The 24,963-nt window shown below is 37.2% G+C and overlaps 1 protein-coding gene across 5 annotated transcripts in view; it reads right to left on the reverse strand.

Annotated features, from left to right (window-relative positions):
* Nucleotides 1-706: 706 nt before the first annotated feature.
* ERC2 (ELKS/RAB6-interacting/CAST family member 2) overlaps nucleotides 707-24,963 on the reverse strand; it is a 685,232-nt gene continuing 660,975 nt past the window's right edge. For all 5 annotated transcript variants that reach the window (XM_067544466.1, XM_067544470.1, XM_067544472.1 and 2 more), the window contains one exon: nucleotides 707-1,028. In XM_067544466.1, coding sequence (XP_067400567.1) covers nucleotides 948-1,028 — 81 coding nt within the window. In that variant the 3' untranslated portion in view covers nucleotides 707-947. The remainder of the gene's footprint in view (nucleotides 1,029-24,963) is intronic.

Below are 24,963 nucleotides of genomic sequence, written 5' to 3' on the forward strand. Positions count from 1 at the left end.
TGGAAATGTACTACAAAAACTGTTATATCAAGATAGTTCAATTACACAACAGATCTAAAATGGCTTCAGCATATTTATTCTGTCACACCATATGTGAGGCTATGGACTCCACAAGAAAATCTTTACACACTGAAGTCATTATCTCTGCAAAGTCAGCAACTGGCATTTAAAACTCATTGATGGACTGGGTATTGGTGGCTCAGTAGGCAGCCCTCTTGCCTGAGGCCTATAAGGTCATAGGTTCACATTCTGCTTAGGGGAAAAAAAACTGGACATATTCCAGGATTGTGTGTGGGCTGTGCTAGACTCCTGGAAGGGCAGTCCTTAGGATAGTAAGTGAAACCCTGTCTGTTCTGTGCATATTAAAGTTCTCATGGTAATGGAAGGGTAAGAAATATAGGTTTAATATGCCTGGAGCAAGTGAGTGAAAATGAGTGTATTTGCGGAAGATCCTGCATTCAACTACATAAGCTCAAGGTGGTGTAAGAATAACACAACCTCCACAGTTCTGGACTTCTTAACTAATCATTTCTGACTTGTGTTAGGCATGTGTGCAAGAGACATGTTCAAAGACATCACTAAACATGATCATCATTAGCGGATATCTTTAGACTACTGGACTGACTTGGGGTTCAGTTTCACACTTTGGTCCTGTGAAAAATGTGTGCATAATTTTGGTAAGTGGGGAATTTAATCAAGACGTTTTTAAGATGGTAAAAACTTGTCACATGCTGCAATCTCTCTAACGACATTACAATATGCATCAATGAAAAATCTTCAGCAAATGTTTCAGTCAGTACTGGCAACTGATTTAGAAAACAATATAAATTAAGATTCAACCTGCTCTGGTGTTAAACTTTGATATGTGGTTATCCCAGATGTCTCACTCCTCCTCTTCTTTATAGACAGGTAAAGATGGATCTCTTGAAGGAACTGGGGATCACACTCTAGGCAAAGGTTGGATAGGTGATCAATGTATTGCATGAGATTTTGCCATGGCTATGTGCCTCCAACAGTGACTGGATCATCTAGTTTAAAAAAACAACACATTCAAAATTGTAATATTTTATTAAAAACATGCACAAGGGAAAAACAAGTATGAGAGCAAAATAATATATTTGTACAACCAAAAATATATCTGGATGAGAAAACTTCTTGTCATATTGTAATTAATCGATTTGAAATTTCATTTGTTTGCCTGTTTAGTATTCTGTTGCATTAATGATTTAACTCAAGAGTCAGGATTTATTGGCCAGCATCCCAGTCCCACTGATTAGATGAGTCCAACAACTGGCAACAAGGAGCTAAGTTGTTCTTATCATCTTTAGTTTCCTGCTTGCATTTCTTGAATGATATCAGATGCAACTCTGCAAAGTGGCATATACCACTAGTCCAGGAAAAATCAAGGCCTGATTCATTGCTTTAAATAGGCTTTGCATCAGGCCTCTACTACATAAAATGAGATTTTACTCAGCAATGCCCCAGAAGGCAGCTCTAAATCCAGTCTCATAAGCATGCAGCACATTGTTTCTGTTACCTGGCTATTCAAACTCTGGTATTGTAAATAATTGCTTTTTTTTTTTTTTTAAACATAGGGAAACCAAAAAAACATTAATAATCTGGATCCTTAGGTTTAAGTTTGGCCTATATACATTTTCTAGATGGAAAAATAGACCATGATGTATTTAAGTAACGATTCTTGCACATTAAAGGGGATCATGAATGACCAGTATCACAAAATCTTTAGGGTACCACTAAATTACTGCATAAGTGATAAGATTTATACTCCAAAAAATTAAAAAATATATATTAAAAAAAAAATGACAGCACTACTTTTATTTTAGAAAAAAGAACTTAATATAATCCTGCTGCAGATCAGCAAATGTTCTGAGGTAAAACAAATTCATTTTGTCTCTAAAATATAACAAGAAGCTGTTTCATAGAGGAGTGAAGGATATCCTCTTAACCTGTGACAACAAATTTGTTTGGTTTTTTCTCTTCTTAGTAAGAAAGCAATTAGGTTTTTCCAATAAAAATATCCTTGTGTATATATAAACATTACTGGTAATCACGTAATTACCTTACCCAATCAAATTAAATTGCTGTCAGTTGAGTTCCCACTGCTGATTAACTTTAGTATACTTTAAATCTAAATGAAGTCTTTGGTAAAGTGCACTTAGTCATTTACAAAGGTGTCTCTATGATTCTAAAAAGTATAACAGCAATATATTATTTGCCATAATCATCCAATGTTTAAGGTCAAGGATAGCTCATACTGAACCCCTTTTATAAAACCCTAAAGAAACACAGAATTAAACTATGTTGCTTATTTTTGTGTTCCTTGCCATAACTTCTAAATGTAATAGTACCCTTTGACCCCCACACATTAAACATTGTAATTATGTAATTAAAATTAATTATGTAATTTATCTTGCATATTTTTTTCCTACAGGAGGCAGGTCAATTACTTCACTCATTGACCTTGGAAGATTTCATAATTTGAAGCATAACAATAAGGCTTTAAATTAATTTTAAAGCACAAATGGAAAAGGACCAGTAGATCTACAAAATTTCTCAAATGAATATTATGGAAGGAGTACTTACAAATCTTTCTACTTTATATTTTGTAAAATAAATCCCTTGATAATTGTTTCTTTCCTTTATGTATCTTTCTACAATTAGAAATATTCACATATTATTAAGGCCCTACTTAAATTGCAGGATGATTGTCAAAAATTTGTGGCTGAGTTGCAGAGAAGCCATGGAAAATTGCGGAAAAGTAATAATGGACCTAATTATTTGGACCTTATTATTTGATAATAAAGTATGTTATTACTTTTCTGCTATCTGCTGTCAGCCACCCGGGGCTGAGAGTGGGGTCCAGGGCTGACTGGGGGGCCCCCATTCTCAGCCCTGGAGAGACTGGGACTCCCGCTGTCCACCTCGCGCACGGCAGGGCTCCTATTGTCAAAATAGTGGTGGAAGCCCAATATTGTAGAATCTGCAATTTCTGCAATTTAGCAAGTAGGGCCTTACATATTATTTATGGACAAATCTCATATACAGTACCTGCCAACTGTAATTGTCTGTGGTCAAACTATATAGGAAGAGCTCCATATCGCCCTTCCTTCTAATTTGTCCCAGTTTCCTCTCTTCTCATACCCTCTTCTCCCTACTCTTTTCTTTTAGTCTGCTCTGCATTTTTCTCTTCTTCTCTCTTTTCCACATATACTCTCATGCCTTTTTCTTTCCCTTTTTTGTCTTCTTTCTTCTAACTTCTTTGTTCCATCACAATCAGCAAAACCTGTTAGTAGACTAAATATTCTCTCACTGCAGTAGCTGTTGGTACTACTAACCTGTTCTCATCCTCTCTCCTCCCTCCCCCCACATTACTGAGTTGGTGTTTCTGGAGATGGTGTTTCACATCAGCTAAAGGTTGGAGTGGCTTCTGGCAGTAAAGAGTCAGCAAAGTGAAGGAATAGTGGATTAGAAGCAACCTCAGAGAAAGCAAGAAAACATGGTACAGTTTAAAAGTTGGCCTCACAAATGTACCATATTTGCTAGCATTAGAAATTTGCTAAAACTGAAATACATACTATTCAATTATTCAACTGTGTGTCATTTCTTTAATATCATCTTTAATCTTTTAGAAAAGTACACACAGGTAAAGTTAAATGCACAGCATTATGGGTTTTAAAAAAATTACATCTAAGGCACATATAATACCACTTGATGCAGGAGGAAATCCTCTCTTTTTTTGGAATGGTAAAATGATCATCATCATCAATCAACCATTTTTAACTGTTCAGTAAACTATTTCCTATGTACTTCTCTCAACAGAGAAAGGCCAACTGATAAAGTGAGCACACATACATGCCTGTGTGCCCCAGCTCTTTAAGGGCCAGACGGTGATTCTCATAGTCTGGAATAGTACCTTACATCACAAGTAGTGTCTGCTGAAGTCAATAGATTTAATCGTACAGTAAAGTGCTAGACAGTGTGAGTAAGGATATCTCAATCTGGCCCTAAGTTTGTTTTGTCTATATTTTGCTATGTTGGGAATCAATGTATAGTTTTACTGAAACTAGTTACTGGCAAATTCAAGCTAGCTATAAGTCTTTGCCAAATGCCAAAAAGTAAAGCAAAGAGGGCTAAAACAGATTTCCTTACAGGAATGTCTTTGAGCATGCATCAGCTAGATCAGCCACGCCATCTTCATTTGGATTCTCACCTTAGAAGAGGCTGACCACAATGAAAGAACTAATGAAGGCTTTGTACAGGCAGGTTGAACAGATATCAGCTAACCTTTGATATAATAGGAATAATGATCAATGAATGCAGAATAGAGAGTTATAACAGGGAAAAAACAACTTAAGAAGATGGTAAACCTGACTGCAGCAACAAACCATGAACTGGATCTGATGTATATAATAATAAAGTACAATAAAACTTCTGGACAACAGATCAAAGAATAATAATATATATGTGTAGAAATTGTACCCAGGAGAGTTGAGGAGACTGTTCTTTATGCTTTCTTTTGAGGAAAAAGAACATTAAAATTTGAATTTCAATATATGTTGTTCCATCTTAGACAACCACACAGAGAAGAAAAATAATTTGCAAATGATTCCAAATATGGTGCTATTGAAAAATACTGGATTAAAGGAATTGGGACAGAATCCTACAAATGGCCAAATAGCAACAGGAGGTCAGCTTCGAAAACAGCAGGATTCTGTTCTTTCTAGACATGAGTGACATAATACAGGCAAACTAAGGGCACTTTTCGCTGATAACTGTATGCTTTGGAAAAAAAATGGATGTAGAATTTATGGGTGATTTCTCTAAGCCCAATTTACATTTTGGAAGATTATGTTTTATATGGATAACAAGGCAGCACGTTTTTAAGAGAGGAACAATAAAGGAGAAGAATCTGAATGTGGGATACACATGACTATACACTGAAACTGCTGCATCAGAGGGCTAAAGCCAAAAACATTTGGGATTCTTTGGCTGCTGTAGAAGCATGTCTTCAATCTTTTGCTGGACAATTCCCTGTATATCAGTTTGAATATATATGCAAATAATAGCCCCAAATGGCTCAGTTATCTGGAATGAATCAGTAACAGAGTGTCTATATAAGTTTTACTGATTATTCATGTATTTTGTATTATAGTATTCACTGGCAATGAACATGTAAAGGTACTGCAGGGAAGTCTTATATTTGCAGAGAGATGGACTGGATAATCTTATAACTCTTAGATACCACATTAAAAGGTGTTGTATGAAAACAGAAGATCAGTAGATCTTTTCCATTTCCAACTTCTCTATGATTCTATGAAATTTTACTTTTCTTATATACTCCTATTTTTACTCATTCAGAACATTCTCAGAATGTTCCATTTGTGGGGCAGAGGGGGTTGAGATTCACCAAATGTAATATTTTTTTGGAGGAGGCTTGAAGAAAATCCATTTAGATGTTTTTGAGTTAGGCAAATGAAAAAATTCTGCTTAAAAATTTCAAATGGCTACCCCCATTCACAAATAACTGAAAAGTGGCTATATTCAAGTATTTTACAACTTGAAATGCCAGGCTCAGAGTGCTGTTTTTGTTGTTAGTAATGAAAGGGAAAATAGAATGTTTGAAGTCAAATGTTTCAGGTATTCTGTATGTGGATTCATGAATAAACACAGATTTACAGATCTGTGCAAATTTTATCATTTTATACAACAGGGATAAATCATGTATGCAAATTGTGCAATGAAATGGGTTACAAATTCAATAAAAAATAAGTATTAAAAAATTTAACAAATGGAGTGGGGTGGTGGGACAACTGAACATGCTCCTCCCCTGGGGCGCCATTTGGTCTAGGGCTGGCCCTGAATCCAACATGAGCCATGCTGACTGGTGACAGAGGCCAGGAATAGAAGAACCAAACACCAGTGCAAAAGCATAGGTTATCTATATAAACAGCAGGTTTAGGGGGCTGGAACTCTGGGCAGAGTATAGGAATAAAAGTCAGGTGTCTAGTCTCTTGCTCACTTTACTAGTCAATACTGTATTTCTGTCATCTATAGTATTGTGTAATTGTATAAATAAGTAGCCATCTTGTTTTCATCATTACAGGGAGCGTGATTACTTAAGTGTGAATGTATTGTACATTTATAGCATGTATGGTGCACAGCAATTCTGTAAAAGCTGATTAAGACATTATGCTCTGTTAAAAATTGGATGTTTTGTGAAAGTTTGCTTTTTGGCCTTTCCCCAGCCCTTTCTCCCACCAAATGATGGAGGACAGCTGGAGTGGACTAATATTTTAGAAGCAAGAGATTTTTCTCCCTTTTTTCCATTTGAAGATATTATTTGGATATTACATTTACATAAAGGATTCTCATTTTTCCCATATATAGTATTGTGCTACAGTATGTGAATGCTCTATAGCCACCTCCTTCCTCAAAATACAAAACAGAATTATGCTCACTGTCATTCAATTTTTTTCCTAAACCAAGAGTTGATGCAAATCTATTTTTTGTTTGGTCTGCTTTATGCTGACAGCAATTAATTCTGTATGTAGACTAAAACATAAAGACATACAACTATCACACATGTTTTTAATCTGCAAGCAAGTTATCCAATTATTTTAGGTAAACTTTATGATCACAACCATTCTTACCAACTTTCATACGATAGGTTATTTTCTGCTTAGTGGCTTAAGACTCTCATACTCAGCAATGAGAAATCTACTCTGAGTGCTCCTCATATTTTACCTCCTGATCTTGAAATAATATATTGAATGTGCACACTTTGTTTATACATATTAGTAAAAAGATACTAAAAGCATGCTGGGAAATAATGTTCCATGCCTTAGGACTAAAATAAGTTCTCCTTACAAATAGAGCTTGTGTAAATCATGGATAAAGTTGACAAATTTCATGGATTAGTCATGGTGAAAATATCAGATTTCATGCTTTAAAGCAGTTTAATAGGTAAGTTATATTAGAACCCCTGATTAACTAAGTTTCTACATGTTTCTGAAGAATAACATATAATGACTGTGCCTAGAAGTCCATTTTTACACTTGTGCAATGTCAGTGTGCTGTATAAAACTTCCTCAAAATGCATTCTGAGGCTCTGAAACATACATTCAGTTACAGTACTAAAGATATAGTAGAACCAAAACTTCTACAACTCAAATCATAAGCAATGTCACATTAATGTTATTATGGTCCATACTCAATCAGCTTTCATTGCTATTTAATGAGAAAATACTTAGTCATATAGAAAAGACATACCCCTCAGCATCAACAGAATTATAGTAGGAAACAAACTTAAAATTTAAAAAAGTTGATTTTGCAGGTAATAGGTTATATCTAGTGTATTTCATTAAAGAAAGAGCTAAGGGAAAAAACATTTCCTCCAGAAGTGCCACAGAACACCTTAACAGAACATCTTGGTAGTATGGTAAAGAAATAAAATTCATACAAGTGAAGCAACACTTGGAATAAAGAAAGTATCATTTTTCATGTAAAAACTTTTAAGTCCTTCATGGTGAGGTAATTTAATATGAGGCCTTATTTAAAAGAGAAGTTACATGTAAGCATGTGAATCAAACAGATTTGTTGACTATATCACTATTTGGCCTGATGCCTGCATCTCCTCTTTCTGGTTAGCCATATAGACCCCTTGTCATCTATGCACATAAAGACAGCCAATTTGTCAGACATTTGCTTTAATTCTCTTTCTTTGTCGTCTTAACAATAACCTTCACATATATCGTGGTCATCAATATCATGTATCTGACTGGAGGATGGAAATTCATTTGTGTCTCCGTCTTATTTCCTTTGCATGCAATCCTCCTGGGTCTTATAGGATGTACTTAATAAGAACCACATTCTTCTGCTAAAGGAAGTCCTTGAGCAGACTTTAAGAAGCTGTATGGCAAATTAGTTTCAGAACCTTGAAGGTCAGGTTGGAAATAAAAGCTGCAGTTATCTATAGTACTTTTTGCAGTTTAGAAAGTAAGAAAAGGGGGCTAAACTTTCAAGAAAGGATTTTGTTCAGTGTTGTCTCTCTATGAAGGCTATGCTTATTTACTCCTAATACAATAATGCCTTAAACATTAACTGAAATAAACTAAAACTACATTTTCTAGCTAGACTTCATGTTTTGAACACATGAAAAGGAACTATTTTTTCCAAACATGTTTAAACTCCTTTATTACCACAAATCTAGGAGATCCAGGCTGTGTCTACACCTGGAGCTACAGTTGTAATTCCCAGTCATGTAGGCATACTTGCACTAACTCTTATCATGTTAAACTCTCATCAGGCTAGCTGCTTCAAATACAACCCCCCTTGAGCCCTTTGGGTATGTATTTGTGGCAGCTATCCTGGGCTGCCACTCGCTGCTGTCCATGCTACTGTGACTATATTACTATTTTTAGAAAACTAGCTCAATGAAAGGTAGCCTGAGTATGTAGGTAGCTCAATGAAAGGTAGTCTGAGGTGGGAATCACAATCCTAGTTCCAAGTGTAGATGTAGCTCTAGTATAGCATATATTAAAAGCATGTTAAAAGAAAATGATCTACATTGCAAAGTCAAGCACTTGAAATTTATTAAATGCCAGGTTTAAGGTTGTCCATGCAACCTTAATTCTGCCCCATTCGGTTCATGAATTATGATAGTCTTTAATTACATGATAACATGCTATTATTTCCACAGGACCCATGCCTCATTCAGTGCACAGGCTGGACAGTGCTGAGGGAAAAAGGCATCTGTAAAATATTTTGTATTAAGCTAATCTTTTAATGTGCGTCCTATACCTTATTAACTGAACACCATCCAAATCCAGCATTTATTTATTATTAATTGTTTCACACGCATTTCAGTGCTGCTCATCATCACAATATCTGAGACCCTCATGACCATAAATTAATTTTATATTTCCCCTGTGACATGGAGAGTACTATTATCTTCATTTCACAGTTGGGAGATTAAGATACAGAGCCAATATGGTCAAAAGATGCAAAAGTCTCACACATTTTGGGTGCCTCAGTGATTGGCCCCCAATTTGAGACAGCTATGGCTTGATTTTTCAAAGTACTCCACATTTTTATAGCACTTCATATGTTCAAAGTAGTATAGACAGAATAACTGATTTATCCAGAAAACATCCCTGTGAGAAAGGGGTACAAATATTATCTTCATTTTATAGATGGGAAACTGAGATAAAATGACAAAGTGATTTATCCAAGGCCATACTACAAATCGTTAGCAGAAAGAGGATGTGAATTCAGGACTTCCTGACTTGCAACGCTGTGATCATTCATCCAAACTACACTATTTTATGGTCAAACTGGTTAAGACCCAAAGTTTCTACTGATTTTATGTTGTCATAAGTGCTCAGGATTCTGAAAATCAGGCCAGGAGCCTAAAGCTGGGCAACCCGAAAATAAAGGTCATACAATGCAAACATTTTGACTTAAGTGATTTGCTAATTGTCATATGAGAAATCCAGGGCAGAGACATGGATAGAACCAAGTTATGTTTGCCATTCCCCTGCCTTAAACTCATGACTATCCTCCCTCTCACCTACCTTATTCACTATGCAATCCTGATTCATTCCCTTAGCACCATTCATGCAGTGCACTGAAACATAAGAAGGCCCTGTGGAAAAAATAGTAAGTGATCATGTAATTGAAGACTATCATACTACATATGTACAGGGTAGAAGAGTAACGGTTGCACAAGCAAGCTTAAATCAGGCATTTCCTAACTTTCAAGTGCTTGATATGCTCCCTAAATAATATTTATTGAACTTTTTGGCATGTAGTATGCTAGGTATTTTTTTAAGAGAAAAGGCCAAAAAAATTCTATTATATGCAACTATAACAAGGCTCCATCGTATATCAAAAGCAGGAGTTGAGCCTTTAACATTCAGTGCTGCAACACAGATATCTATCACTTTAGATAAAGGGCCTATTAATACTCTGGTTATGACACTCACTTCCAGTTGTAGCACTGCTAAGTGAAAAAAACAGGCTACTAGTTTGAAACTGGGTAACAATGGTGCTTTTGTTTATTTTGCTTATTGTTAAGATAAACTGTACATAAAGTCTCACTTATTCTTTGTGTGTAAACTTGTGGATCTATACTGAGAGGCCAAACTAACAAAATTTGAGGGATAAAAACTTTAAGTTCTCTAAATCTCTAAATCACTGATTCTCTATGGTCTTCACCAAAGGCTACTGAAGCCAATGGGAGTTTTTCCATTCCCTTAAGTGGACACTGGATCAGGCCTTATATGACCTTTGGCAATTTACTTAAATAGATATTCATCTTAAAAATAATAGCCCTATTTCTGTCCTCACTTGCATCTGTTTTTCACTGATGATAGTCAGTTGACCTCAGAGGAGATCCTCCTTATTTACATTAGTGTCAATGAGATCAGAATCAGCTTCAAAGTTTTAATCAAATGCATTTCTTCACATAAATAACTAATACATCTTTAGTGGCCCAATAATGCTTCCACTGAAGAAAATGGGAGTTCTGTCATATATTTCATTGGAAGCATAAGATTATTAAAACTGAAATAGTTTTAAAACTCCAATTTATCTCTGACTACTTCTACTGGTACTTCTCACTATATATTTCTCTCTCTTTTCTTCATTTATGAGTAACAATGAAGCTAGTGTCACTTTTAAGTTCTCAACATTTGGGGCTGTAAATACTTCATAGGAAATGTGTATTTGTTTAAAAACAACTATTAATGTTGAAATTAAAAATAAACCTGGAAATATTCCCATTTGCCTTTTTAAAAACAAAGCAAAAAAACAAAATCTAAATTTTCGGACAAATTTTGAGGTGAGAGTGTCCTTTTCAAACTCTCTGATTTAGTTTTGTAATATGGATATAACAAAACCTACCTCAATAGGATATTGAAAGGTTCAAGTAACCTATGTTTTTAACGTGCCTTGAGATCCTCAGATGGAAACTATAGAAATGTAAAGTGTGATCATTGTTACTATGAAGAAAATGTCTAGTTCTGCCCACTACGTTCACTGCCTTAAGTAACACAGTGGGTACCCTGTTATTACTAAAGGAATAAACTTTTCATCAAACACTCTTTATAAAAATATTTCCCTGGAAATGTAACACAGCATGTAGCAAGACTACTACAATTTTCCATCAACTGGAAAATGGAGCACAGGTACTGTATTTAAATTATTTTACTTGAGCTTTTTGGCAACAGTTCCTCTTAAGGAAACTTAAATTAACCTGAAATTTAGAGTCTGTTATCCCCAGGCTAGCTTTGCTGGAATTTTTAATATGGCTCTGTCTATTCAACAGTTGTGTGTAAAATGCCAATAAACTGGCCAGAAAAGAGCTGAAGGGTTAATTGCCTTTTAACTCCACTGTGATGATAAAGTCAGGTAGAAAGAAAGGAAAAACTCCCACTGCTTTAACAAGTTTATCTGACTGCCACTTTAACATTCTCTGTCTGCATGCACTTTAGTGCATTCACCAATAAAAGGATAAAAGCATTCAGAATCCTACACCCTCAATAACTAAGAAACCCCAGATTCAAAACGTATGCTGTGCTGGAACCAGCCCATTAGCTCAACTAACTTTTTGTATGGTATTTGACTTCAGTTATACAGGAGTGGTCACTAACCTAACTTTTCAGAAAAATTCCAGTTTTCCTTTTGCTTTATATAGATTATAAATTTGTAGGAAATGGAAGAAAAAGGTAGCATAAAAAACTATTGCCTAAAAAACCCAGGGAGAAATCTTGGGTCCATTCAAATCAATGTCAAAATTTCCATTGACATTAATGAAGCCAGGATTTCATCCCAAATGACCAGAATTTGTGCAAACTACAATTTAAGAAAATATAGTATCCTTTATTATGAATGTTGAATGAAGATTTATGTGAAAGTAAATGTTTTACAATCATTTTCATTCATTGACCCACATTTTACACCATTTTTCTCTATTGCTACAGCTCTCTGTTTAAAAGTTCAGTTTTTCTATAAATTAACATTTTTTACCTGATTTTTACTATGTACTATAGTATCTTTTACCTTAATTGTCATTGTACATGTTAATTATACATTCAGACAGAGCAGAGCAAAATCAAAGTGACACATGAAATATTGTATATCTGCAAAAAAGACCATATTCTAGTGCTTTTTAAAATAAAGCATATCCTCCATTCCCATTTAAGTAGCAACATTTCTTCTTTTCCTATATGAATATACCAAATCACATGGATCTTAAATGATGTTACACAAAATGATTAAAAAATGGAGAGATGATGGATCACTCAAATTCTACTAGTTCTTTATTTTATTTTCACCAGGGAAGGAATATATCCAGCTCTTCTATTAAATTGACCTGTTCCACTTAATAAAATAAAAGTGGCACTATAGGCATTGTGATTGCCAGCTGCAAAACTGAGTGTTGTTTTTCTATTAGAATCTCTTCCATGTTTTTCTTATTGTAACCTGGAAAGAGTACAAATTCTAAAATTCAAAGGAATTTCTGTAGAAAAGAATACTGTTAACACCAAAAGTTCTTCAAGTACTAAACAAAACAAATGCTATATCAGATTACAGTGAAATTTAAAAGCAGAAGTTCAAACTAAAAATAATGTGTCCTTCATAACAGACTTCATGTGCATCAGAGCCTATCTGTTCATGTGCTTATTTCGATACATTTCTGCATTTCCCTGCTCCATAATTTCATAATTTGTTCCAGATTTTATTATTTCTTCCACATTTGAAGACACATTGTTCCACATTTGGGTGATGAAAGGTTGAACTGGATGGAAGTATAGTGAAAAGTAAGATAAAATGAAAACAAAAATGAAGTTTTGTTTTCAAATTACAAAGTAGTAACAAATCTAAAGAAAATATAATACTTAATGATTCCCTGACTGGTCATATGGAAGGAGTGAGACATATATGGTCACAATGCAAAATAAGTTTCTGTGCTAGCCCTCCTATTTTTAAATGACCATATCTAAAGGAAATGATGAACTTCTATATTACAATATATTAGATTTAGCCTGGCCTTTCACTGCAATATAGGGGTACTCTTGATGCTTAGATCTTTGTTACTAGATTACAAGACAGGGTAAACTAAAAGATCAAGTTAATCTAGGATAAACTTCTTCTACATAGTTCAAAGACATTAGCCTTTCCCCAGGTTTCTTTGAACACTTGCCCTCAAGTTCATTAAAGATATTTCACTGACTTGAACAGATTTTAACATTAAAAAGATAATGTGGGCGCTTCACTGCCAGAAAAAAATGACAATCTGACTTTGAAGCTTTGTTAGACGGCATTAGATTATTTTTCATTCTTCCACTTGAAGGTTACTTTATTCAAATGGATCTTCATGTTTAAAATAAATCATATTAGGTGATTACTCGTTTGGTTAATTCTTTCTGAGGAACCTGAACTCAGCATCACTGATTTTTCTATTTATTGTATTTCTAATTTGACAGTGTTTAAAGATGGCAGTAACATATAATAAGTTATTTATTGCTCCTGCAGCACTGTAACCATGGGTGGCAGATATAACACAGACAGCACAGACCTGCTGCCAGATGCCTGGGCTGTGGTGGCCCCGCCTCTTCCCCTCCCTGCTAGGAGTGGGCTTCCGCTGCAACTTTTTGCTGATTTATTATGTGCCCTGCAGGTTCCTGGTCGGCTGAGGAGGCAATATCTGCTACTCAGCTTCCCGGGTGTCTTGGACTCTCCAGGGAGATTACTGATGAACCAGGGATGCTGAGTAGCAGCTACCACCTCCTCAGCCACCCAGGAACCTGTATGGCACATAATAAATAAACGTGGGTCAGGGGAAGGGCGGTGAGGGCATCAGGGGAAGGAGAGGTGCGGAGGAGTGGAGGGGGGCAGAGCGGGGAAGTGGGGAGATGCACGTGGCAAGGAGGCCAAGGGGGGACGAGAGGGGAAGGACAGGAGGGACGCATGCAGTGAGCAGAAAAAGGGGGGAGGGGGGGAGGGAGCGAGGCCCAGAGTTGAGCAGATGCAGGCCTGGGATGGAGCGGGGGTGGAGTGTGCGATGAGGAGCTAGCCTCACTAAGGGGAAGCTTCACCCGCTGCCCATGACTGTAGCTGTCCATGATGCTTCACAAAGAAATACAGAATGACAAAGAATGTCCCAGCTCCCAACAACTTGTGATTTGACTAGATTTACATCAGGATTTAGACTAAGGGTACACTCTTGTCTCCCTAACAGTGGTCCAAAATCAGTGTTAGTAGTAATTTCAAGCAGAAAATTAAGTTTAAGGCCAATCCAACTTCCATTGACTTATTATCTGGGTATATCTCATTTAATCATTTCCCTGCCTTTGCAGGGTCCTCGAGTACTGGTGCATCTCGGTCCCTCTTATTCATTGCCTATGGCACACAATAGTCTAGTCTTCTGTGGTGTCATTTCCATTCCTTGGCTTAGTGTGTGGGTGGCTGGGTGGTGCTGCTGGCTAGGAGATCAGACTAGATGACCTACTGGTTCCTTCCAGTCTTAAACCCTATGACTTTAATGAGAGTTATATCTAGCCCTTGAAATATAACTTTGATTTTCATATTGGGCTCTATCCTGATCACCTCGCTCAGTCAAGACGCCCATTGTCTTCATATGGCTTTTAGGACAAGGCTTTTATTTACACTGCATATAGGAGATAATCACACAGAGAGATTTATAAATTGTCACATATTTTCCAGAGTTATTGAGGAAATATTTCCAAAACATTCTGTTTGCAAAAGATTTCACTTTTCCTAGACTGACATCGAACATATTAGTGCCAGTTTGTGGAATAAATGTTCACACTTCCTAATCATCTAGCTATACAATCTGCTATTTAAAATGTTTTATTCCTTGCATGCACCTGTGTATTCTACTTATTGATTCTGGAAGCTTAAATTTTTACAATGCAAATAATGTGAAAGCTGTTTGAAAACTATATGAGTTGGGAATTTGCAATGGGGTTGTTTTTGGTTATTCTGGAACTCCATCTCCACTTTCTAACCAGAATCATGAAATTTAATTCTTAAAATTCATTGAATTTTGCATACATTATAAAGCACAAATTTGCTAACGAGATCCTGTCAAGTAAAACCCTTAGATGGAATCTGACAACTATCACTTTGTAAACAGCACTGATGCATGGTATTTTGCTTTCTCAGGTCGTAAATTCTATATATTTATACCTGAACTGTTGTCATTTAGGTCAATTTAGATACTTTTATTGGCTCAAAATAACTAGCTACAGGACATGTCAAATATTTTGACAGTGCTTTATTACCCTTTTAAACTGTTTTATCTTATAAGGGCATAAGAAACTGCTGGACAGGAAAAGGCCATTTGTACCAACAAGCCTGTCCCCTTTAAGTTTATTTGAACCCCACATCCCTGCTTTGTCACTGTATCCTTCGATGCTCTCTCTCTTCATAAAAATGTCTAGCTGTCTCTTAAACCAATTCATGCTATTTTCTTTGATTGCCTTTTTGCTTCAATGACCTTATCGTAGCTAGAAGTCAATGATTACAAATGTAGATCTTATAGTAACACCCCCTTCACCCCCCCAAAAAAAGAACCCCTATAAGTTGCTTGACCTTTAAGTGTATAGATAAAGTTCACTTAAGGAAGTTGTGTCTTATCAAAAGAATGAACTGATAAAAAATTCTAATTATAGTTATAAGTGAAATGACAGAAGAAAGGCTGGTATAAAACTATTTGTTTAAGATATAACAAGGAAATTGAAATTATAGATTTTATCTTTTCACCAAATCTGTCATCATACATTCGACCTCACATACCAATCAACGAGCACATACCTTGCTGATTACAAAGGTATTGGGAAACTGATCCCTCTTCCTGTCACCCACATTTAACATATTTCACTATGATTAAAGGCCAACTGTCAGTAGAACACAGACAATTCTTTTCCTTAAGAGTATACAATGGTAATTTGTACCAGTATCCTACAAAGTCTCCTGAACATGCATATATTATTACATATAAAAAAAGTATGTTAAATTAACATTATTTAGGTTGCAAAAATCAAGCACTCCAAAGTTAAAAATGCCCAAATTAAGGTTGCCTGTGTAACCTTAATTTAGCCCCCTTGTGTGTATGTATGATACTGTCTTCAATTACATGAATACATATTATTTTGCACAACACCCATGCCTCACTTAGTGCACAAAATGGATGAAGTTCTATTCAATATTTTTTAAGGTTGTTCAGTTGTGGCTCAATGCCTTATTTACTATTCACTATTCCAATGCGGCTCCAAGACAAAATAATTAATTTCATCATGGGTTTTCCTATGGTGCTCATCACTATAGTATCTGAATGCTACACAAATATTAACACATTTATTTTCACAAAACACCTGTGAGATCAGGATTGGTATTATCCCCATTTTAAAGATGGGGAACTGAAGCATGGAGAAATTAAGGTCAAAAGTATTTACCAATTTGGGATGCTCAATTTGAAATGCTGAGGACTAATCTTTCAAGGAACTTAGCATTATATAGTACTTCATATATTCATATAGTACTTCAATATATCCCATTAACTTCAGGTGGAGTGGCGAGTGCTTAGCACTTCTACAAATCAAGCTCCAGGGTCTCAAGTCAGGCACCCAGAAAATGTGGCACACACAATTAGTGGCCGCTGTTAAAAGTTTGGTTTTAGTGAGTTGACTAACATCAAGGAAAAAGAGATTACTTACCTGAACAGTAACTGATGTTCTTTCAGATGCGTAGTCTGTATACATATGCCAGTTGGTTAATGCAGATCATAGAATCATATAAGATTAGGTTTGGAAGGACCTCAGGAGGTCATCTAGTCCAATCCCCTGCTCAAAGCAGGACCAACCCCAATTAAACTATCCCAGCCAGGGCTTTGTCAAGCCGCACCTTAAAAACCTTTTAAAAATATCCAGCCCTTCCCTCTTCTCATGCACTTTGGGAGAGCATAAAGGACTCAGTCACCTTGACATACCCATTTCCTTCGCCACCACAAGAGCCCATGACATCAGCACACTGAAGTAGTGGAGATGGGGAGTAGGTCATGGAATATGTATATGGACTACACATCTCAGTTACCACTACTACTAGCACTACTTCTTCTTCTTGTCTGTATACATACTCCACAGCTGATGACTCCCTCTTTGGGACCAGCTATGAGGAATCTCTGTAAATATGGATTGTAACATGGATCTTCCAAATCTTGCATCATCCCTGGCCACTTCCACCAATTCATAGTGCTTCGTGAATGTGTGTACAGGCGATCAGGTTGCTACTATGAAAATGTCTTGGATTGGCAGGTTTGCCAGGGAGGCCACGGAGGTGGACTATGTCCTGGTGGAGTGGGATCATATTCTGTTAGGTGGCTGCCAGCCTTCTAATTGGTAGCATGTCCTGATGCACTGGGCAATCCAGTTCAGTGTCCTCTGTGTAGATGTAGCCTGTCCATTGATTCTCTCCATGGAAACCCTGGAAATGGTTTTGTCCTGTCCAGGTAGCACTACATGGCTCTGTGCACATCCAAAATTTGAGGCCTTTACTCCACTCTCCCAGATTGAGGCTTGGGAAAGAACACAAGTAGGTGGATGACTTAATTGATGTGGAATTTTGACAGCACCTTAAGAAGAAATCCATGCAATCTCATGGAGATTTTGTGCTTGTGGATGACTATATATGGTGGCTCTGCCATCAGAGTCTATAAACTCCCCAACTCTTCTGATAGATGTAACTGCCAAGATAAAGGCCTCTTTCATGAAGAGATAGGACAGTGAACATGTAGCCATAGGTTCGAAGGGAGCAGCCATCAGTTTTGAGAGGACCAGGCTGAGGTCCCACACTAGGGCCAGATCCCTGACAGGCAGGAACAGATTCAATATACCATTCAGAAACCTCTTTGCCATAAGGTGGTAAAAGACTTGGGATTGATCAATCAGTCAGTGAATCATTGAAATGGCCATCGATGGACCCTCAATGAGCTCAGTGAGAAGCTGAAATGCCTCAGGTTCAATAGGTACTCCAGGATTTACTATATATCTGAATGCCTGATGGATATGCCGTGCTGTTGTGCCCAGCTTATGTACCTTGTCCATTTAGAGAGGCAAGTGGATCTAGTTGAGTCTTTTCTGCTACTAGCAAGAATCTGCCAGATGTCTCATGAACTGACCCTATCCATTGGTGTCAGCCAGCGAACATCCACGCTGCCAAGTGGAGGAAGTTCAGGCTCAGGTGCAAGGCTGAGCCCCTGCTCTGAACTAGAAGGTTAGGGATCAAGGACAGAGTGATTAGCGGTGCTAAAGAGAGGTCATAGCAATCCCTGAACCATGTTTGCCATGGCAATGCTGGGGCAATGAGTATTATTCTGGCTTTGTCCTGCCTGATTTTCTGTAGCACCAAAGCAGGGGAATGGGAGGGAACACACAGAATAGTTCATCTATCCACAGAAGGAGAAATGCTTCTGACAGAGAACCCAGACTGTGACCTTCCCCCACAAACAGAAGTGGTGAGACTTGTTGCACTCCACGGTTACAAAAAGGTCCTCTCCTGGAAGAGCAAGCAGCCCTCAAATGGCTTGTCTCCAACAATTGTTTGCCATTTCTTAGGTGTGCCTGCCAAGACCAGCCAGGAGGAGTGACACATCGTGATTGATGTCACCCTGACTCTGGAGCCTGTGTCTACTGCATCCAAGGCCACCTATAGCATGGTTCTGGCCACCAAACATCCTTCTGCAAAGATAGTCTGGAAATCATCCCTGCATTCTTGTGGCAGCTTGTCAATAAATCATGGTTAAAGCACACCAGTTGACATGGTTGTATTTTGCCAAAACTGCCTGGTAGTTCGAGATTCTCATCTGGAAGTTCAAAATAGAGTAGGATTTCCAGCCCAGACAATTAAGGTGCTTCATCTTCTTGTCTTTAGAAGTCAATTTCTGGTGCCCATGCTGGGTTTTCTCATTGGCCACCATAACCACCAAAGACCCTGGTGCTGGATGCAAATAAAACTGTTTGAATCCCATAGCCAAGAGCTGGTACTGTCTCTATCTGCCCATTTTTATGTCTATGCCAATGATGCCATTGTTTGCCAAAGACTTTTACAAGCTCCAACAGCTCTTGTTGATCAGGATTGCTGTGTTCTGGTATTGATGAGTTAGGATATGGAGGAGTTTGTATGGTGAGTCCCATACCACTTCAGTAGGTCTCCCCAAAGGCTGCCGTTACCTGCCTCCCAAGCTCTTTGAACAAGTTGAAGCCTTGGGGGAATAAGATGACTGATCCAGTGCCAGGTTATTGTCAAGAGATGACAGGGTTGTGGCTGATACCATCTGTCCATTGCCCTGGACCCGCTGCAATGGACTTAACTGCTCCAGTCTCTGGTCCCAATAATGCAGTAGGGATGGGTCCAATGTCTGGCACAGAAGTGACAGTCTGTACCTTAAGTATGCTGGGATGCCATTTTCAGTCTCCCTTCCACCAGGCTCCCTGTCCCCATCTACTCCTCCTCTGCAGGTCTGGCTCTTGTCCTCTCTGCATTCAGATTAGCCACCTTCTTTCTGTCTAGGTCCAGCAAGGATGTCATTGAGAGCACAGGAGAGATAGTGTTCCTGATCTCAGTTCCTGGCATGGCCTGCAGCAATCCAGAGCTGTAATTGCAGAGAAAGTCCTGCTCAGCCCTGGGCTGGACCATGCTCAGGATGGAAGGACTTTGTAGGGAATGTAGCTGATAAAATCAAAGAAGTCTCTACTGAGCATGTGTGAGCTGTGATTTTTCATAGGTTTATAATTTGTCCAAATTTGGGCAGATTTTCACAGGAATGCCAAAAGGAATATCTCTGATACAAAGACCATCCTGTTGCCAAATTTTAAACTCCTGCTCCAAAGCATGGGGGTGCTAGAGATTTTTTAAAGAAAAGGTCTCCAGAATCTTTTACATTTGACAAGACAATGTATTTTTTCCTTGGGCTTGTTCTTGGAAATGGCTACACTGTTTTGGCTGAAATTTTCCAGAGTAAATCAGCTAGACAGACAGACACCTGGCCAAAAAAAACTTCAGCCCAAGTAGTTTAAATTTGGAAAAGATATAAGCAACTGAAAACAGAGTCTTATAATGAAAATTGTCATACTATCTTAATAATAAACAGTTCTACTGCTCCTGACTATAATACACATAATAATTAGATAAGTTCATGGAGCATGTGTCCATCAATGGCTGTTAGCCAAGATGGTCAGGGATGCAACCCCATGCTCCGTTCTAAATCTCCAACTGCCAGAGTTGGTACTGTATGAAAGGGGATGAATCACTCAAAATTGCCCTGTTCTATTCCATTTCCTCTGAAGCATCTGGCACTGGCCACTGTCAAAAGACAGGATACTGAGCTACATAGACCATAGGTCTGACCCAGTATGGCTGTTCATATATAAAATGCACACACAGACACAGACACACACACACTTTATAGTCATATTCTCAAGTATCTTCAGTTGTTTCCCCTTTAATGTTAAAATCAGTAAGGGAAGTTCAAATTCCCATTCTTATAAAGTACAAAAATGAAGATAATCTTTGTTCATGCATATTAGCTTTGACAGCTGAAAATCTTCTACTTAGAAAAAATGTGAGACAACAATATTATAAAAAGTGTAACAGTCCAATGTCAAAACATCTAATTGACTTTCTGATAATCCAAGTCTACAAATTCCAATCATTTTAGCTGAGAAATGAAAAATAACATCCCAACAACAAAACTGGTGCAGTGAAAATATTCCATAAAAAGTTGAAATATATATAATACACTTTCAAACTTCATTTTTATCAGAGAGAAAATGTAAGACATCTAGAGTTGGCCAAATAATACATAAACTGATTCACAATTATTTTTCTGCTTTAAACCAGAGATAATTCATGTCACTGTTAACGGCTGTTTGTGTTTATTCACATGGTTAATAGTCATATATGAAAATATTGGCAAATTAGCATAAATTAATATTGGTCTGAAAAATCAGACTGGCACTGCACTATTCATTATTCACCATTTATAAATCATTCTTTATTATTCTATCATTTGAAATGTTTCAAGTGTCCACTCACTGAGAAGAAACAATAACATGACAGTCAGGTGATCAATCAGACAATAGAAATAGCAAATTTGAAATTTGTTCATATAAATTTTGGGGGGCTCTTGAATTCAGAGCTCCCTTCTAGTTTCCCTCTCTCACAAACTCCATGGCAAATCCTGCCGCTGGATCCTCATAAACTTTCAGATTATCCCAGTTTCCTGCCCCACCACCAAATGTTGGCATCCCAGCACAATACTTGAAAACTGTTTGCTTACTTGCTATTCTATCCCTTAAAACGCTCACATTACAATCTCAGTTAAACAGCTGTCTCTAGATGGTCTCATGGTTAAAGGCACCAGATTGAAACTCCCAAGGTCTGCATCCTATCCCCTGATCTGCCAGAGACTTCCCACATGATCTGCATAGGTCACTTTGTCTCTTGTTACCTCAGTTCCCCAAAATGAGAATAAAACTTTCCTCCCTTGAAGGGGTATAGTGAAGATAAATTCCATTAATTTTTTGAGACACTCAAATACCACTTAAATGAGAACCATACACAAGCTTATAAATAAGAAAAGATAATGGGTCTGAGCAACCCCCTAGTAGTATGACAGTGAAAGTAAATTTAGCTTTTAGGACTTAAGCTAGTGCCCATTAAACTTAACAGCAGATTTTCAACTGACTTCAGTGGGTATTGGATCAGACCCTTAGCCCTAATTGGATGAATTCTAGTTTTCATAGGTATGATATTACAACCTTGAATATCATTGGCGGAGTCTAATTATTCACCATAGTGATATCACTTTCAAGTTTTACAATTCTATTTTATTTATTTTTATCTGGGCCACTCTCTGTTTAATATTGCAATCCATGTACTTGGAGGGCACGGAAAGCATTTCCTTTGAATTTTTTTTTCTGCTAGGTAAGGTATTGGCATTAAGTAACAGCATTCCCCATTCTAATGATGGGAAATACCTGCTCATAGGAGTAACACCTTATCTAACTGTAAAAATTAAAAGGAAACTTTTTAGGGGTGCCCACTATAATATCCTATATAATGTACTGACTTTTTAAGCACATAAAAGTAAGAAACTGATAACACTAGTTAGTGCTGGGTACAGTGCTGTCAGTGCATTTTGGCTTCTTCTAAGTAACACCCCACCATTGCTTTTATTTGTATACTAACTCTGCAGAAGTGAGCAGTGGGCATATTTACACAATGCAGCTCCTCCTCCAATAGATGGTGTCTGTAACAACCATTGGAGTCAATAGCCGCCCACCATTCTTTAGTTTACTAAATGGTAGTGCTTATTGTGACAGGGAACCCCTCTCCCCAAAAGTCAAACAAAAAAACCAAACCCCAAAATCTATTACCAGGGGAATTCTTGAGTTACAATCACACTTATTTGGCATAAAAATTATCCAGCACTAACTGCTGACAAAGAAAATGCTTATTACGTACAAACTGACTCTATGCTGAGCTCAGCTATCAAGATGCCTTAAACTTTAACCCAAAGCTCATTTATAAGGATGCAAACATCTTTGTCAGGCTCTCAGGAATGACATTCTTGCTAATTTAAAGCTACTGTATTTTCCTTCTTACAGAACCTTATTAAAACACAGCCTCATTAAATTAATGCCTCATATAAAATTCAAAATGGCTGGCTCCCAAGAATGATGCTATATGGAAGATAGATTTATTAGCTTATTGCATTTCTTTTATCTTCAGCCAATCCACTTCTACAACAGAAAGTAATTTTTTTCCAATAAAATTAAAGTACAGAAACATTTTGTTTAATTCTATGATTGAAGTGAAATTACGAAATCAACAAATGACAAGTCCTTTGTATTTTGTTTCATAAGTAAAAAAAAAAAATAGATGACATTTTGAACTGGTAACTTACCTGTCCATTTAACAATTTAACTTAGTTAGCAACATAAAGACTCAAACTGAAGTTAAATCCAGGATATATTAATCCATTAAGCTACTGTATTGATTTGGGGGTTTGAAAGGTGCGCCTTTATTTCTAGACGGGGTTACTTTTAAAGAATGTCTCTATTGTTTAGCCCTCCTTACAGTTGTAAAGAACTTTCCTTTTATCTCTTATTGGATTTTACAGAACCATATACATATGAAAGCACTTTATTTATTGAAGAATTTAGTTATCTCATTTTTCGTTGATTTTCTTGTACAATATAAACACATGCAGAGATGCATAATATGAAATGTATTCATGTCTGAAAATGAAAGGCAATCAAGTATAAGCCAGAGTGAAATTCTTCATAGGCATTAATTCCACACTTCTTTCCCTCAACATGCATTCTTGCCCCTTCTAAAATAGTCCTTGATGTTTAGCAGCTTGAAATCATATGTCTATCTGTTAAGCTGCTAGGTATGTGGAAACAAAGTTTTTAGGAGACCCATAAAATCAAACAAGATCAGACTAAATTATCTGCTGATCTGCACAGATACACTAGTACTAGTCACTAAGCCAGCCACTTTCTGTTCTGAAAGAAATCAAGGGTAGTGAACCATGATATGCAACTTCATTGAGAGCTAGCTAAGCACATTATCTGACAGAATAAGTGGTTCAGACCCCTGTGGTCGCCAACGTGGAAAGTGGAAAGACTGATAATTACCCTACATCTTTGGCACTAGCTGAGACCAGAAGCAGTATTATAGTGTGATTTATCTTATTACACCCTCTGATTTCCTATTGATTAAGAATGCATGTGGTTAATTTTCATTTTGGGCAAAGAAATTATTGTCCAGGGAACTCTTCAAGAAAACCACCTCACAACGTAATTAATTTTATGGCAGAAAGTCTACAATTTTAATCACTCATGCCAACTCCTGCTCCTCCCAGAGACCTGTATCACTCTAGCTGGCATTGCCTCTGCAGTCACCCTCTCTTTCTCTCTCACTCCCCATCCTGGATCAGTAAAAGTAAGGGTGTGCTCTTCTATTCCTGCCACTTACAATCTCTCCCTCCTTTTTTCCATTTCTTCCCCTCTTTTGAACACACTGCATCAGACTCTTCTCCCTCTGTGTTGCTATCCTCTCCATCTTCCTTCTCTCTGTCTCCCATGTCTCTCTCTTCCTCTAACAGACTCTCAGATTTTAATGCCAGAAAGGACTATTGTGACAATCTAATCCAGTGCTGCTAAACTTTTCAAGATGGTGACCCCTTATTTTAAATTAAAATATGTCACAATCCCATTACATTTACTATAAAAGTAAGAGTAAAACTGTACCAATGATAAGATTATATAATTTATTTGATTGTGTGTTTTGATAGGTTGGCAAAGAATACATGACCTTGAAAGGCAAGGATGTGAAGGGAATGGGGGAGCAGATTTTCCTTGCTTTAGATTGTAACAAAATTTTCAGTACCTCATAAACCCCGAATTGCTTTGCATGATTCCCCTGGGAGTAGGGTGACCAGATAGCAAGTGTGAAAAATCAGGACAGGGGTGGGGGATAATAGGTGCCTATATAAGAAAAAGCTCCAAATATCAGGACTATCCCTATAAAATCGGAACATGTGGTCACCCTACCTGGGAGTCAGGACTCACCCGAAGAGAAACATTGATGTACTCTGATCTCCTGTATAACACACAGGCCATAGAATTTTCCTAAGTGGTTCCTGCTTCAAGCTCATAACTTCTGATTTAGTTAGAGCGTATCTTTCAGAAAGGGACCCTCTTGATATAAAGACTGCAAGTGAAGGAGAATACACCACGTCCCTAGGTTAGTTATTCCAATTGTTAATTACCTGTATTAAAAATATTCAACTTATTTCTAGTATGAATTTTTCTAGGTTTAGCCACTGGATTTTGTTAAAATCCATTTGAT

The sequence above is a fragment of the Emydura macquarii genome, unplaced genomic scaffold, assembly GCF_026122565.2.
Source record: "Emydura macquarii macquarii isolate MOO-44397 ecotype Brisbane River unplaced genomic scaffold, CSIRO-AGI_Emac_v2 contig_968, whole genome shotgun sequence".
Lineage (NCBI taxonomy): Eukaryota > Metazoa > Chordata > Testudines > Chelidae > Emydura > Emydura macquarii.